This window comes from Haliaeetus albicilla, chromosome 2 (assembly GCF_947461875.1).
Source record: "Haliaeetus albicilla chromosome 2, bHalAlb1.1, whole genome shotgun sequence".
NCBI lineage: Eukaryota > Metazoa > Chordata > Aves > Accipitriformes > Accipitridae > Haliaeetus > Haliaeetus albicilla.
Window position 1 is genome coordinate 65,417,051 of NC_091484.1, and position 16,564 is coordinate 65,433,614.

General features: G+C 38.8%; 1 protein-coding gene across 16 annotated transcripts in view; it reads right to left on the reverse strand.

Moving 5' to 3' along the window:
• The window catches only part of PARD3 (par-3 family cell polarity regulator), a 462,771-nt gene that overhangs the window by 119,817 nt on the left and 326,390 nt on the right, over positions 1-16,564 (reverse strand). For 11 of the 16 annotated variants that reach the window (XR_011323725.1, XM_069778123.1, XM_069778116.1 and 8 more), the window contains one exon: positions 605-715. The exons of 4 other annotated variants lie outside the window; for them this stretch is intronic. Coding sequence is in view for 11 of the 12 variants with exons in the window: in XM_069778123.1 (XP_069634224.1) it covers positions 605-715 (111 nt within the window). In the remaining variant the exon portion in view is untranslated. Of the gene's footprint in view, positions 1-604; positions 716-2,431; positions 3,562-16,564 lie in introns of those variants that run through there. One more of the 16 variants, XM_069778118.1, reaches the window with a different exon arrangement.

A 16,564-nucleotide genomic window follows, 5' to 3' on the forward strand; every position in this document is an offset into this window, starting at 1 on the left:
TACAAGAGATAGGATGAAAAGTAGATTGGAAATACTGAGAAGAGCATATGACATATACATTACATAGGTTTTTAATGTTAAGGGGAGCTGACAAGGAAAAATAGAGGTACTCACCACTCATTTTTACAATTAGCAGTTTAATATACATATCATTCCATAAACAGACTGCATGACATAAATAGACTGAACTCCAGTGACAAATATACTGGTAAGTATAATTTTTAGGTTTTTTCTAAATATATCAATGAAAAAACTAGATATGTAAGACTTTGAAGAAAAATACAAAACATACCTCATTCTTTATAAATATTTGTTTTCTGAAAATGTCAATAAAATCAGTTATAGAATATATAGAGAAAGCATTTCATTTTATTACTTCAGTCTCCTCAATAAGGAAAGGAGCTCTGGGTCTATAAAAGATGCTTAATGCAGCCAAAGAAGCTGTTGATACCAATGTCCAAAATAAATCCAGCTTTGTCTTGTTATTTAAAATATATAAACATATCAACATTTGGGAAATTTCATCAGTGAAAATTGAACTTCAGTTATTTAATTTATAAAACAAACTCTCTCTATCAAGGTTTAAGCAAATACTGAAGTCTACCTCTCCTGTTCTTGCTTCATTCGTATTCTCTCCTCTTCTGAAGTAAGAGCTTCCTGCACTTTTATTTTACCAGTTTTCTCACTCTTGTCATCTTTGCGATGTTTGCCAAACCTGTTAATAACACACAAAAAAAGAATCTAACTTGTGAAATGAACAAAACTGTATTTTCCTTTTCCTATGACAAAGTGAGTCTTCCAAGAAGGGCTGCTTGGAAATCAGGAAGGGAAAGTGCAAAGACCTCAGAATGTCAGTATTTACTATTTCAGGCTGCTTTCAGGGTTTTTTGCATAGGTTTTTTTTTTTAATTTTATTTTTATTTCACTCCTCTTAAAAGTTTATAGAATTCCTCACTAAAGAACAGAACAAACCAAAAAAAAAAATAATAGGACCGCATTCCTTTTTTCTGCCAGGATTTTGGGGTCACTATTCTTAAATACATAGTCAAACAATGTTTTAGAAATTACTGAACACTATAACTGCCAAAGAATGCAACTCAAGTTTACATTAAGTGAAGGCTTTCACGTATGAACTGCAAGAGACGCAGCGCTGTATGTCTGACAGCTGCCCAGAGCACAGTACCACCCTTCACACCCACCCCACAGAGCAGTTTCACCACACGGTGGATGCCATCCAAAAATGTAAATTTATTCTTTTTCAGCACCAAGGTTTTTTTTAAACTTATTACTTGTGACTCTTTTCCCCCAAGGGTGTTCCAGTGCAAGGAGGGTGAGTGGAGAGATGGAGCTGGCTGGGCTGTCCCAGACAGAGTGCGATGCTGCCAACCCAGTGTTTGCCCTCTTCACATCTCCTCTTTGCCTCTACTGGCTACATTTCAAGTATTTTAGCTTTCTTCCATATTTGCACATTCTACTGTTTTCTTTTAAACTTTCAGGGAGAGCACAGGTTGGCATTTGAGATACTCAGTTATTATTAGGACAAAACTGCATGTATTTCTTATTTCTTAGATATTTCAGACCTACTCTGAAAGGAATGACTTGTATAGAGGGAACTAGACAAACACTTAAATATAGCCGTTAAATACATCTGAAGTTTAGATGTCAATTTTCTATTTAAGGCAGAAGGGATAACACATATCTATTAAACAGTATCTTATTACAATACATACCTATTAAACGTGGGATCATTTATCATACCAAAAGAAATAAGAATTTTACTTTTTTTTAATCAAACTCTCAGATGAGAGCAGCCTGACACTTGTGGCACTTCACACTCAGGTTCACATCAAAAGTGAAATGAAAGCACTGAAACATACTAAGTCCAGCAATGGTGCAGACAGGACACCCTGAATGCTCACAAACAGCAAAATAAAACACACGAGTTCTTCTGACCCATGAATGTAAACTGTTTAAAATATTTAGAGTCTACCAGGCATTGATAATATTTTCCTTTTTGCTCCTGTTGATTCTAGTACAAAGCCATTATGTGGGGTGAAGATGTACTACACAGCAACCCTGCAGAATGATTACTTTCTGGCAACTCAGTCAAGAGATACTATTATACCGCATAATCATGTTTACGGCTCTTAGGGCAGCTGTTTAAAAACACAACACAAAAATACAGCATAGGACCATGTACAAAAACTTTAAAGTGTGTGGCTGTTCTCCACAGTTCCCAGATTGCTCATTTCCAAAGTAATTCAGGCATCTGAAAACTAAAACTGTTCATTAATAATCATCTGAAAAGGGAAAGGCAGAGGACGTGATAGCGTTAAGAAACACAAAATAGGACATAAAGTCTCTGATTTTATAATGTTACATGGAAAACTGACATACTTAAATTCAGTGACTAGAAACACCAGCATGTATCTTTTAAAATATCCACCTATTTATTAAAGAGTAGTCAAAACCATTATACAAAACATTTACATATATGACACAAGAGATTCAAATCAAGTTCTGGATGTCGTAAGAGAATGGTTAATTTAAAATAGCCCTAAATCCTCTAGCCAAGAGAGGAGTTTTGGCAGAAAAACAGTGGAACTGAGCCATTTTACCCTGATACACAGAAAGTGCTGGGGGTGGCAGGGGTCTGACTGACGGAACATGCAGAGCTGCGAGGAGACATACAACATATGTGGTAATTGTACCACAGCATCTCTGGGATGCCAGCGTTTGCTTCTGTCTCCTGTCCTTCCTTGACCCATTCAAAATGTCAGGCAAAGCAAAGGAACCAAATTCTGGAGTAGCCAGTTTATTTTTGAAAAAGAACTAATGGTTAAAAAAAAAAAGAAAAAAATAGATAAAATTGAATTAGTTAGTACCCATTAGGTTTTGGCAGCAAAACAGAATTTCTACCACCATAAATCAATTCATTGCAAGTATGAACAGAAATATATCGAAATCAATACCTTATTAAAAAAATAAAGTACACAGGAAATTTTTAATAATCCTTCTAAGCAATCTAGTAAATGTCTGGTCAGGCTGCATGATTGTGGGGAGAGTATTTCTAACATTAGCATGTAACGCAAACCTAGCAAAAATCGATGGTTTGAGTTTCCAGATCCAACTGCCCAAGTCCAGAACACACCACGCTTGTCCTGCATTTCAACAGAGGCAGAGGTAGGTTTACCGCACAGGCAGCACTCGGAGCAGCAGGAGGGTTCAATTTGCTTTGACTCATGAGCAAGCTGTGGCAACAACCCTTCTTCTCTTTCAGGGTTTTCTTCCCATCATCGGGGAACGAGCATTTCTTCTGCCCTCGGGGACCATCCTGATAGTCTCCAGAAGACATCTCTGGTCCTTTGCCAGGCATTTCAAAGGGTGGCCATATTGTTCCCACTCTGACCGGAGACTTTCCAGTGCCCATCTCTGACAAGCTCTGTGGTCATCCTGGCAGTGGACAGCCTGGCAGAGTATGAACCACGGTGGTCTTGCAAAGTTACCTTCTCTGGACTTTGTCACCCACAGAAGTGATATATCTGCCATAATCACCACTGCCTGTAACAAGTTCAGCAACATTAACAGCACTGTCCCTATACTCGAACCCAGAATAATCAACGCCATCCTCCCCCCTCCCTGATTGTGGCTTCGTGTTTTTAACACCTGCACAGATAGCATCTCCATGATACTCTTAAGTCATGGAGCTGCAGAACAGTTTGGAAACACTCTGCCCTAAATGAGTCTGGCTCTGAACAAGTCTGCATACTTTTAGCAAGACCTCTGTGCAAAAATATTTACAAGTTCAAGATTTCTCTTCTCCACCAAGATCGCAAGTCTAACAGCATCTCTGTTAAGCTTCAGATTAAAATAGTAGAAGTAACAGAAACACAAAGGAAAAACATTTTCCAGGCTCCACCAAGCACTTGAGAAAGGTGCTTAAAAGAACTGCGATGGGGATACATATGTACACCCCCCCGCACCCTTTTATTTCTGTAGGGGCAGTCAATACTCCCCACTCCAAACATCATTCAAAGGTTTTGGTAAGATTACTCTTGCTAACAATAAGTGTGTTTTCTACTTATTTCTATTAAAAGTGTTTGCTCCATGAAGTATGATTTACAGTCAAAATGAAACCCACAGCCCAAATCAGCATCTTCTCCACCAAATTTATAACAGACATTTATAAATTATTTAACGTTCACATTCAAGCCAAGTTTAACTACAGAAGAGCAACCCCCAGCAATACTAAGGCACACTATTAAAGTGAGCTGTTAACACTCCCTCAACTGTACTGCGGTGACTACACTGGTGTCAAGCTATTCAAAATCACCACTCCTAATTTCCTCAGGTAGATGTTTCCTACTCTGCTTCATTAATATTAAGTAAAACAAGACACTTAGAAATAAAAATTAGAGTACTGAGACCACTGAAACCACTGAAATTCAAGCAGTCTATGCCATATCCTTTGAAAACACCAAATGCACGTCCCACAGCCACCTGCACTATCTTCATAGCTGGTGGTAAAGCCCTTCCCTGCTGCTCTCCAGTGGCCCTTGTGTAGTTCTGTGAGTCAAAAGAAGCAAAGCATGGGTCAGGTCCCCAGAATTATTCCAGGTATTTAAAACACCCCAATTTGAATGCATCAGCCCAGTGACAAGATCTGGCTTAACTCTGCAAAAGTTTCACCTTCTTAAATGTGCAAGTGCTATAATCCCTGACTTGCCCCACAAACATTAATGTGTGTGACGCCTCCCCTGCAACCCACCAGCATTTGCACCATTGTGAAGCTTCTTTACTGCTCAGGTAGTCAAAAGGAAGGGAAGATGGAATGAGGATGTATGTCCCATACATGACCCATGGCAACTTTGGAACCTTACTGCTGCCAATACTGTTTCTTCCATAATGCATATATTGAATGTCCTAGCACACCCATGTAATAACTTCCCCCACTGAAGCGACTGCTCACTTAATGATAAGAACCTAAGGCTGGAAACTCCCAAAGTGCAATTGTTAACGATATCTCCTCTGTAGAATAGCAATCACCATCCATTTGTCCTGTGTCAGAGAGACTCTAGACTCTTGCAAGGACGTGGCCTTGAGGATACTGCCAAGTGATTTGATCCCAGCCCTTGCTGCTCACTTCACAGACGCAGATGCTGTTCTCCGCTGCGCGCAGGTGGTTAGCGAGTGCCTGAAGCACCTGGAGATTTGCAGGCACTTGTCTGAACCTGTGATGGTCTCATTCTCATTGCTGTGAGGCTGGCTGCTGGGATACTTGTTGCAGTTCTTACAAATGCAAATGAAATGACAACTTTCCTTCTGAAGCAGACATGAGAACTCCACTGCTCAGGATCTGTGCACAGCAATGCTCCTTGCATGAGTGAAAAGGAGGACAGCGTTGAAAAAGAAAGGTAAGAACTACCGTTGGAATTAAAAAACAAAACAGTGCAGAAAAGGAGCATCTGTGACACTGATGTTCAGACAGTCCTGGGAATCTAATTTCAAGCTCCTGTCATTTGCTAAATTCAGTGCCAACAATTTGACTGTGAGCTATAAAAGCCCCACCTAAATCAGTGCGCAAGATACCAATCCACAGACACAAGCTACCGCATGATGTGCAGTAAAATTGCGTACACTACTGCCTCACAAAGTTAACATAGTAATGATGAAAAAAGTTCTGATGCTAAAGCTGGAGCTACACCAGATACTGTGGAGCACCTGCAGCCATAGCAGCACAACACTGACCTGTGGCCACCGCTTCCCCAAGTCTGAATTCTTAGTCTGAATTCTTTGAAGAAGAACACAGAATATTATTACTCATGGTGGAAAATAAAGAGCAAAAAGAAAGCACATATTTTCCTCCAAGCCCCAAATAATAAAAAAATTACTTTTCTGTTCATAAACATATTCTTCCATAGACATAGCTTAATACTTCTTTGAGGGCCCATACTGTATGGTTATAGAATAATCTCTTTATAATAGCAACAACATTTACAAATACAGGAACACTACCTGATGTAACAGCTAGTTTATTCAGTAGCTCTCTCATCTAAGCCCTGTTTCAAAAAGTATAGCTAAAAAGTAGTTTAATTTTATTTTGTAACTGCATAAGCAAAAGCTTCAAGAAAAAACTTCTATGACCAATTGAAATACAGGTTGTAAATTAAAAATACCCTGTCTATCCAAGAGTGTGAGAAATTGATGAAAGAGAGCAGCTGAAATCTTGTTCACTCTAATTGCCAAGATACTCCAGGGTTCTACTTAATTTATAGCTTCTTAATTCTCCTTCTACATTAAGGGTTAGAGAAAGTTTCAAGATAAGTGTAAATGCTCAAAGTCATATTCACAGATCCACAGACTTAATCCGCAAATTCAGCCAACAATAGCAATCACAGTAAGTGAAGAAAATAATGTAAGAGGACCATTTTTTAAAAGTATGATCTCTAGAATATAACAGCCAAGTCACATCAGAGGGAAGGACCATCCTCAGACCCTGTGATACTAGTTTGTCACATTATTATTAATAAAAAGACGACAACACAGACCTATATGCCTGAAGCTTGACCCTCAAATAGGAAATCCCATGAACCCTGGATAATCTAATCAAACTAAAATGCATACCCAAACCTCTCTGTCAGTCCCTAGCTGGCTTACTTTCAAGCTTACTTGCTTGAATGACTGTCACCAACTAGGAGGTGGCCTAATCCAAAGCCTATCACACTCAACAGAGAGGCACTGACTAGCAAGTGCCATCAGTGGCCTTGGGCCAATGCATCAGAGCAACTAAACAGTGCAAGACTTAACAGCGAAGACAGAGTAGCAGAACATGTAAAGAACAAGCTCAAGCTACAACATGATGCCATATATATAAAATATGTGAAATGTATATAAAATACACATGTAGACATAAAGAACATGTAAATGATTTTGCATAAATAATTATATAGACAGAAAAATGAAGAAAGGAGGATGTGTGAGTGGTAGCAACAGACATTCCACATTTACTACTTATCTCAAAAATAGCTTCAGTTTAAAAGAATATATATCAGCATCCTTGATATAACAAAAATAATATACATATAATCTCCTAAATGGATTTTACTCTGATGCGTTACTGATGAGATCATTGTCATCTGCCAAATCATCCACATATTTCATTAGAATAAAGAGCTATAGAAGAAACATGCATTAGTTGATTAATGAAAAAACACAAAAATTGATTGAGACAGTTCAGTAGCATTATGTTCCTTAATAGAAAAAAGACCATCATTAAAAATTAACAAATGGTGAGTGTCTTGAGCTATTCTATCAGTGCTTTCTGTCTTCACAGCATGCTCTTTTCCCCATAGTAGCAAACAGTATTCACACACACACATAATCTAACGCTACTCAGAGGATTTCGCAATGATTTCTGTAATCTTTTTTCACCCTGCTGTATCAGCAAAACCATAAGATTTATATTGCAAAAGATTATTGTGACACACAAAAACATTCTGTTGCTAAAAAAAAATTAATAAGCATAAACAAGTATTCAACATAGCGCACAAACAAAAATCATGCTGGTTAGGGATGACTTGAGGGTTTACAAGCATTCTTTTTGAAGCAAAATTGTGCAAGTGCTATTTTTAAAAATATGCTTGTAACTGCAAACATTTACATATTTGCAATGGATTTCTAGAAATAGCCAGTTATCACATCTAATCAAATTAGTAGATCAAATTCTACTTATTAGGAGGGAATGGAATGACTGCTGGAGTGACTCAGCAGCAGCAGTATCCTGAGATGATACAGAAGCACTGTCGTACAGGCATCAGGAGCAAGGCACCTTGATGTAGGAGCTTGTGGCCATAGTTAAAATGGACGCTTATAACTTTTCATTTTCCATGGGTTTCCTTGCCGATGTTAAAACTGATAAAGCAGCAATCCTTCTGGTGGAACATTCAGCAGAAGACCTCTGCCTGGAGGGTTCCTGGAGAACTCTGCTGTCCCAAACCAAGAAAGGCGCATTGCAAAAAGACATAGGTAACTCCTGAAAATGTAGAATACCTCTGAAAAGGTACACTTGTACCTCTTCAAAGTAATGAAGTTTGCCTTCAAGCAATAAAGAAACTCACATGCTCAGCCAGGAACACAGTTATTTAAAGCAGGAGAACCAAAGAGATGATCACTCCAAATTATCAGCCCTCTCTGAAGTTGCCACCCTGTGTATGAGTACTGTAAAGCACATCAGGGTCTTCTATGCTATATTCAGACATTTTCTCCCAACAGCCTCTGCCTCACTTTCCAAACATTAAAAACCATTTTTCAGCACCGTTCAGGTGGGGATTCTAGTACCTCTCACCAAACTAAGGCTACTCAAAAACAACAGCCAGGACGGCACATATATTGCAACACTTCATGTGCAACATCACCAGTGATTCCCACAACAACTTCCTGGAAAGAAGTGGAAACTACATATGGGATCGGTAACCGTTTCCAGCTACTGAAGCTTAATCTGCCTGTCTTTGTGAGTCAGTATCCCAACTTCATCGAAAGTGGGTATGATGCCAAACCAAGAGACATCATGAGGTTTCATTCAATTATTTTCATAAACAGTTTTGATAACATTTCCTGAAAGGCATGACACAACAGGCAGAATATTATTCACACCAAGTCGCTCCCTCTTCGCAACTTAAGCATTTGTAATATTTACTTCCAGCATAAAATGGTGGAACTTTTTAAAACAGATTTCTTTTACGGAGAGACCATCTGTTTGCAAATTTCTAAACAGAAGATAGTCTTCTTGTATTGCTATTCATGATTGCCTAAAACTAGCTGGAGCCATTGACAGCTCTAATAAATTAATTAATTAACTAACTAAATAAATAAATCACAAGCTAATCCAAACTAGTGCAGTTTAAACAGGCTGAGAAGGTCAAAGGAAGCGGGGATAATTTTACAATGATAATATTGGAAAGACAGCAGCAAGTCAGCAAACAGACATGAGATTCTTCTGTTGTATGGCCGAACAACTCAGTAAGCAATACCACAACGTACTAAAAGTCACCATAAATAACTCATTTTCATGCTGGTCAGCCAAAACCTGTTAAACTGTGGATTGTGGCATCCCTGAAGGAATCGGGAATGAAGAAGAAAGCTTCTGCTTAGATACAACTGTGTTAGCAATCATCAGTGATGGGAGCAACCACAGAAACAGTACATGACATTTTAATGCACTTAAATAATAACAGTCTAAATGTTTTGAAGTTTGCTTGTGTGGCAAAAACTCTCTAATGTTGTGCATGTATTCAAAAAAGAGAGTGGTTATTTACCACAAAGTTACTTGCCCCAAGATTAAATTTGGTACACTAAGTGTGTGCTATTTGTCATTGAAGAAAGTAGCTTGTATATGTGACACAGACAAGCTAATTCAGTCTTTTAATAGATAATATAATCTTAATAGGCAACATATCCTTTCATTACTGTCATTTAATGTACTTACAAATGCTCCTGTCCCCCCTCTCATACAGAATTTGCCCATCAAGACTGCAGTGCCCTGTTAGGTAATTCAGTACTGGGCAGTAAGATGTTAAGTAATAATTGAAAAACTGTACATACAAATTGCAAAAAAATAAAGTCTCACTTACAAAGTAAAGAGCAGGCTCCTGAAAAAGTTTGAGTGAAGGCCTCCAGTATGTCAACTTGTCTTTCACAGACTACGTACATAAAAGCAGACATACAAACCTCTACTCTGCAACACATAATACCATACACAGGGATAAAAAAATTTTCCCAATTCTAAGCATCAACAGCAGCCTACTGTTAACAGGTGCCTGACTATCTAAAGTACAATGTAGTTAGTGTTCTATAACATAAGCAATTTTTCTGAGTCAGGGTAAAACACTCCTTCCCAGTGCGCTGGGTGCCAAGTCCAGCTGACTGTCTCTTGCCCACAGTGTACTGAGCTGGTCACAAAATCTCACCCCAGCAGTGCCCACCTGACAACTGCTGCCCTGCAACCATGCAGTGAGATGGGCACACTTCTGCTGTTGCATTTGTCACACTCCACAGCTTAGTTTAAAAATTGTGGACCAATTTAGGTATTAATAATACTACATTGTTTGCCTCTAATTATCACTGTCCACTAAGAGCGCTTAGAGAAAGTGTTTAAACCATGACTACTCTTCAACATGTTCTCTCCACAACTATACTTCTAATTCCCGCTCTGTTCATTTTAATGCATTATTGTTTCAAAATACAATGCTTCAAAATTGCAAATTACATCTGGCTCAAGGGCTGATTATGAGAAATACTAGCACTTCTGCCTCTGCGTGAATAACTCTGATAATAATGAGAGATTGATTGAGCTCCAAGAAGTCCAAATGATGAGAAGGGTCAATTTGAACATTTCTATTAGCTTCTTTTGTTAAATCTAACACTTTGCCAGGCCAGAGACAAATACTGCATCTGGTTACCATGATTTTTTCCAACCCTACAGAAGTACAATTTAGAAAATGGGTACTGGTCTAAAGGCAGACCTTATAAGAAATGCTAATGAAACATAAAAACCCACCCATTTTACTGGCACTCAAGAGACAGAGAAAAAAAAAAAAATAGTTGCAAGGGAAATTTGCTTCAACATTTTCCTGGCAGAAAAGGAAAAAAACCCTCAGTAATATGAAAAGTCTTCATAAGTCCATTTTACAACTGAAATGCTTGCTTGCATATATATGAGTATGGCCTGCCTTATGTAAACATGAGCTACAACAAGAAAATCACTAAAGATGCTCACTAAGCACATGTAACAGGCAGAGAAATGAGGACACAAATGTAATACACTGGCTAGTTAGACCAGGAAATTGCAGTAACATTATTCCAACAACTTAGTCTTGCAGCCTTGCAATTACACTGTATAAAATCAGCAAAGGTTAACATAGACACACAAAAAGTTAATCAAACTACTGGCAGTTCATCCGGAACCTTCCAAAGATTAAAACTTCCCTACAGATCTCATTACCTAGAAATGTTAATAAGTCAGTCAGCACTTTTTCTGTCAATTACTGAAAATCTTTGTTGATACACATCTCCTAGAAAATCAACTCTGTAGGGTAAATTAAGCAATAGGTGATGTCTCTGTATCTTTAGCCTCATTCACATATTTACACTTAGAGGAGGTAGGGAAGGCACAGACAATTTCCAGCAGAGGAAAACAGACAACACTGTAGATCTGTGGGACAAGACTAACCAAAATATCCTTAAAACCCAGACAAGCGTGCAGCTGCCATGCTTTTCTCAGAGGATGCCTACAACACTGAACAGCAATTCCCCTTGCTGAGCTGCAGCACCCAAGTGCTGGTGGCTGTAGGTTACAGTTTAGGGTCTCCTGTCCCATTCTGGGTTCCACAGTGCCACCTAAGTCTCCTTGGGGATAAAAAATAATCTTTAATTTTAAAAACAAATAAAAAACGCCAATAGGATACTTTTACAAGGTACTCTAGAGCACAACTCAATTAAGCGACATTGAATGCCCCTGAATCTACATTGTTCTAAAAAACAGAGGGCAAAAAGTAACAGGTATGTTATTTTGAAAGTTTGCTACAAAGACAGGGCTAAGGCACAGGACTTTGCCTGAGCCAAGGCTCTGGTTAGTACACATCAACATGCCACTGCTGGCTTCCCACACCTCTGTCTATTCTACCAGCTGATACTCTGCCCTGCAGCTTGAAAATTTAGTTTACCTACGCAATATCTTCTGGGTGGAAAATGAAGAGCAAGACTGCACGGCAGCTGCACCACCAGAACAAACCACCTCTGGAGCGGATGCGATGAGGCTCCGGTGGATCGTGGCTGGGAAGTCAGTCTGGCAGCGAGTCCCCGCAGCAGCTGGTGCAGGGGCTTGCCCAGACCTACCTGGAGCCCTGGAGACACCCGGTGTCCCTAGCTGCCAGTACTCAGAGCTCGAGCTGTCTTCACGGTAACTGCCATTGAAATAACTATATCAATTGTGATTTACACCGCTGATTATTTCGGGGCCAAGCTGGGAGCGGAGATTTATTTCAGATTGAAAAGGCGTACAAACCAGGACTTGCATGGCACTAATTACAGGCAAGAGACGTGGGGTGGTGGGCTATTTTTTTTGGTTCCAGCCACCATACAAATAAGCTCCTAGCACAGAAGATCTCAGACCTGGACCAGCCCCATACACGCTGATGTTTTTGTTCTCATTTGTACACGGTCAGGCACTATAAGAAGTGAGTGAATGAGCCTATAGTTATTTAGAAACCCAGACAGATGATGTTTAAAATAAACCCAATCTTGACATCAAAGATATCTGGCTCCTGAGATATTCTTCTCCAAATAAGGTCAGCTCTGCTCATGCTCGGTGCTGCACACAGTAAAAAGCAATTATCACTGCCATCTTAGTATTTCTTCTGAATATATAGCCTAAAATAGATCTCAAAAAAGAAAAAAACCCAAACCAAAAACCCATGAAAATGGCACTGAGTCTTCACATTTTATCTTACACAAGCAGTTTTCTTCCTTTTGCAGTTATAAAAGGCAAACAGAATTAGCAAAGTATTTGGAGCTCCACAGATGATATCAGGACTCCTAACAGTTACAGGCGATAATACTGTTGGTATCATTACCTGCTCAGCAACATCAGAGAAAAGAAATAGTTTAACTAAATCCTACAGTAACTACTGTAACTCCTACTGTAACACTACCTCTGAAACTCATGCTTGTGGCAGCATGTTGTGCTCTGAATTTCAGGATTTTAGCACTACGGGTTAAAGACAAAGATAGCACCTATAATAACATTGTGAAATATTTGAGATTTATTTGTGGTATGTTGCTGTTGAAATTTGTAATAGCAATTCAGCTTGCATTATAAATACTGCTGGCACACCTGGTGTTGAATATGCTAGAAGCACTTGCAATTGGTATAAAAATACACTACTTTCATTATTGTGGTACTCAAAAATGCTGATACAGCTAAGATTCTAGATGCATTTTTGTTATTAAATCATCTTTTTCTGAACTTTTAGAGCTAATCCATAAACTTTGTTTCTGATGAGATGTTTTCTTACTAAGTACTACCTATAACAGCATAGCAGAAAAAAGGAAATCTACATACATTTTCAGTCATCCATCCACCATCCATCCACCTTCAAACTAAACTCAACAGCAGCATCTGGAAGCGGTAGATAGCGTATGTTTTTAGCATACAAATATTTCATATTTCTACAACACAGGAAACACCACAGGACATCAATGCCCTTGGATACACTAGCATGAACAAGGTACTATCCCATTTTTAAAATGGGAAATCGGTTCCTCTTGAAAGCTTAAGCAACTTGCCAAACTCCAGGAGATTTCTGTTTTGCAAGCACAAACAACGTAAGGACTAACTCTGTGGATTCCATTGACAAAGCCAGGTCTATGAAGTTAATATATCTACTGAACTAGTTATTTCTAACAGAGAATTTCTCTACCAATACAGCATTACAACATAATTTCAATGTATAATACAAACCCTTTAAAACAGCCATATCAGTAGTATGCTATTATATTTGTTGAAAACAGTTAAAACCACCAAATAGTTGCATGAAACCATACTACGTTCTTTTTCCTTTTAGGGCTAGGAGCTACAAGGCCGATATAAAAAAGTCCACAAAAAAGTTACTACAAAGTTAACATTTGTAGAAACTATGAATTTATCTTCCGCAGAAGCGAACATTTCAAAATTTACTGTTAATTACATCATCAGTGAGCCCAAACATACACTGTAAAACTAGTTCATGAAGTGAATGCATTCCAGCAGGGTCTATTTTACTAACATCTACAGCCTTTTCTTGCACTCCTGCTTATTGTAAGTTTGCCACAGAAGCAGTAAAAGCTAATATGCAGTGGAACACTACATTAACTACTGAAATGTTATTGCACATCAAAAAGGTTTACTGCTACTTTGCAAACATGCTTACCTGAGTGCCATAAAATACTGACATAATGAGTCAGATCTACTGCAGTGCATTGCAATCAGGTCTTTGCACTTGTAATGTAAAAGAGCTCCTTGATACAAAAGTCCTTCTACACAATGTCTAAAAGACATTTTTGTATATGATACACTACAAATTTTGTTAGTATTTTAGAATTAGGTAAATATACGCCAAATCATCAGTAACAGGACAAATTGCCCAAAACAGAATATACACACACCTTATTTTGTACTTGAGCACAAAGGCACTGTCTCAAGAAATGCCTGAGCTGCAGATCACTGAAAGCCTGGAAGACAGACCTAGGAAGAACTGCTCTATGGTCACCCTGTTCCGGTACCCCACCCTCGGGAGCTACTACTGACTACTGTCAGAGACCAAGTATTGGGGTACAGGGACTTCCTGGGTATCACTCAACTCGGTGTGATGACTGCATTCTTACGATTTTATATCAAACTCTAGAGAATCTACCAAACATGGAAGGAATTAAAAATAATACTTTCTCCTCCTCCAAAAGTAATATAAACTTCCTTCTTTTGTGACTGGCTGAACTCCAAATGCCTGAGGTTTTTCACTTGATATCTGTACTTTGAGATGAAAATGAAAAGTATCAGGATTAATACAATGCAATTTTAATTAAAAAGCAGGTGACATTTTCTGGTGCAGCATGAAATAGTAGAAAGGAAGATTCCTGTAGATTGTTTCTTCCACAGTTCCACAGAGATTAATCACCTTTTCTAGCTCAGTGGATCATATCAGACACTATTAGGTATCATATCAGCCAATCAAGTTTGGTATCCTAATACCAATATCCAAATGGTTGCCAGTCCAAGACCATTTAGAGTAAGATGCTTGGAAGCGCAGTAAAAATAACCTGTTTACAGATAACTTCTTCTTTAACACTTAGCATGCAATGGGTGGCTGACAGTCACAAATGCATGCTTAGCTGCATTATTTCCTATATTCTTGGTGTTCAAGGAACTGTGGGGGCAAGTAAGTCCCTGAGGGTAATGACATATCACAAAAATCCTTTAAAATTTAAACTTTTTGGATGACAATCTTATTGGTTTTGCTTCATGAGAAGAATAAGTACATGTTGATTGATTCAGATTTTTTGTACCAGTCATTATTCAGTGTATCTGACTCATATCTCCTCTTACCAAGGACAAATACTTTTCACCAGGTTAAGCAGTGGAACAGGCTGCTGAGAGAGGCTGCCGAGTCTCCATCCTTGGAGATACTTGAAACTCAACTGAGTGTGACACTCAGCTGATGAAACATTGAAGCTGGACTGCTGTGAGCAGGAGTTGAACCAAGCAGAGAACCCTTCCTGCCTCAATCACTCTAAGAGTGCAGTAGTTTCAGTATCTCTTCACTTCCTCCTAATTCTATCTTTTTTCCCTCCAGAAGAAGTCATCAATGGATTCAAAAGCGGGGGAAATACTACTTGCATAGCCCATTGGCATTGTGTTTCTAATATTTTCTTCTCTCTTATTCTTTCACAAAACTTCTGTTCCTCTTATTTTTCCCTGCAACAACAACTTAAAAGCCTATATAAGCCCTCTGAATGCCTTACACCCACTATTTTCTTACTGCATTCAGGGAAATTCAGGGGCTCATCGACTATTCAGGAATATTCTATTCTGGAAATCATACTGGCTTATACCCATTTTGCCATTTTCACTGAAGTGTTTTATAATTCTGTCTTTAATGATTATTTCTCTGCACAACAGTAGGACACGTGGAAATCCTAACGGGAGGCATCAGCCTGCCAACACACTGCGAATACAGTTCATTGCTCCCAGGAAGTGAAATGCAGTAGTAAGTCGGAGCTTTGCCTTTTAGAAAAGGATCAGCTGTCCTGCAGCTGCCAACTTAAGTACCACAGGTAACTGTGACTTAATAGCCTATGTCATCTTCTGCTATAAAAATATAGCAAGTTGCATTAATTTTCATCTAAGACAACATTCCTGTTCCTGTTTTTAAAATGGACTTTCAAAGACGACTCTGCTTTAAAAACGTCATCTACAGCATCCGTAATGTATACCAATGCACAGGTGCCACCAGCAGCAAATTAAATTTTCAAAGAACATTTCCAACAGATAATGAAACAAATGTCATTAATAGAGCTTTCATCTAACAGATCCTTCATGTCTCAAGACAGTATTTATTTACCATACTTTGTTAGGGACTAGCACACTGCCTAGTTAGTCTTCAATTATCACATCAGGTGGAGGAAAAAATCCCATTCCTACACAAGCTAAAACTGAAATTGACTTTGAATCTCTGAACTGTCAACAAATTCTTCTCTGAAAAAGCTTGCTTTGCAGAGATTATAAAGTAGGTGTCATCCTTGACACTTGCGTTCTATATTCATCCGGCAGGCCTGGAAGAGAAGCGCCGCAGAACGCCGGGCAGGATGGCGGAGGGCTCAGCTGTCACGCCGCCTGCCTCCCTCGCTTGCTTTGCAGGCAGAGACGGTGCTGTAGGTGTCAAAGGTTCTCTATTTAAACTCGCTGACAAGCAAAGGAAAAATACTGGGAGAATATGTTAGCAGACACTGTGAACTCGTCTCTAGTAACAGGTCA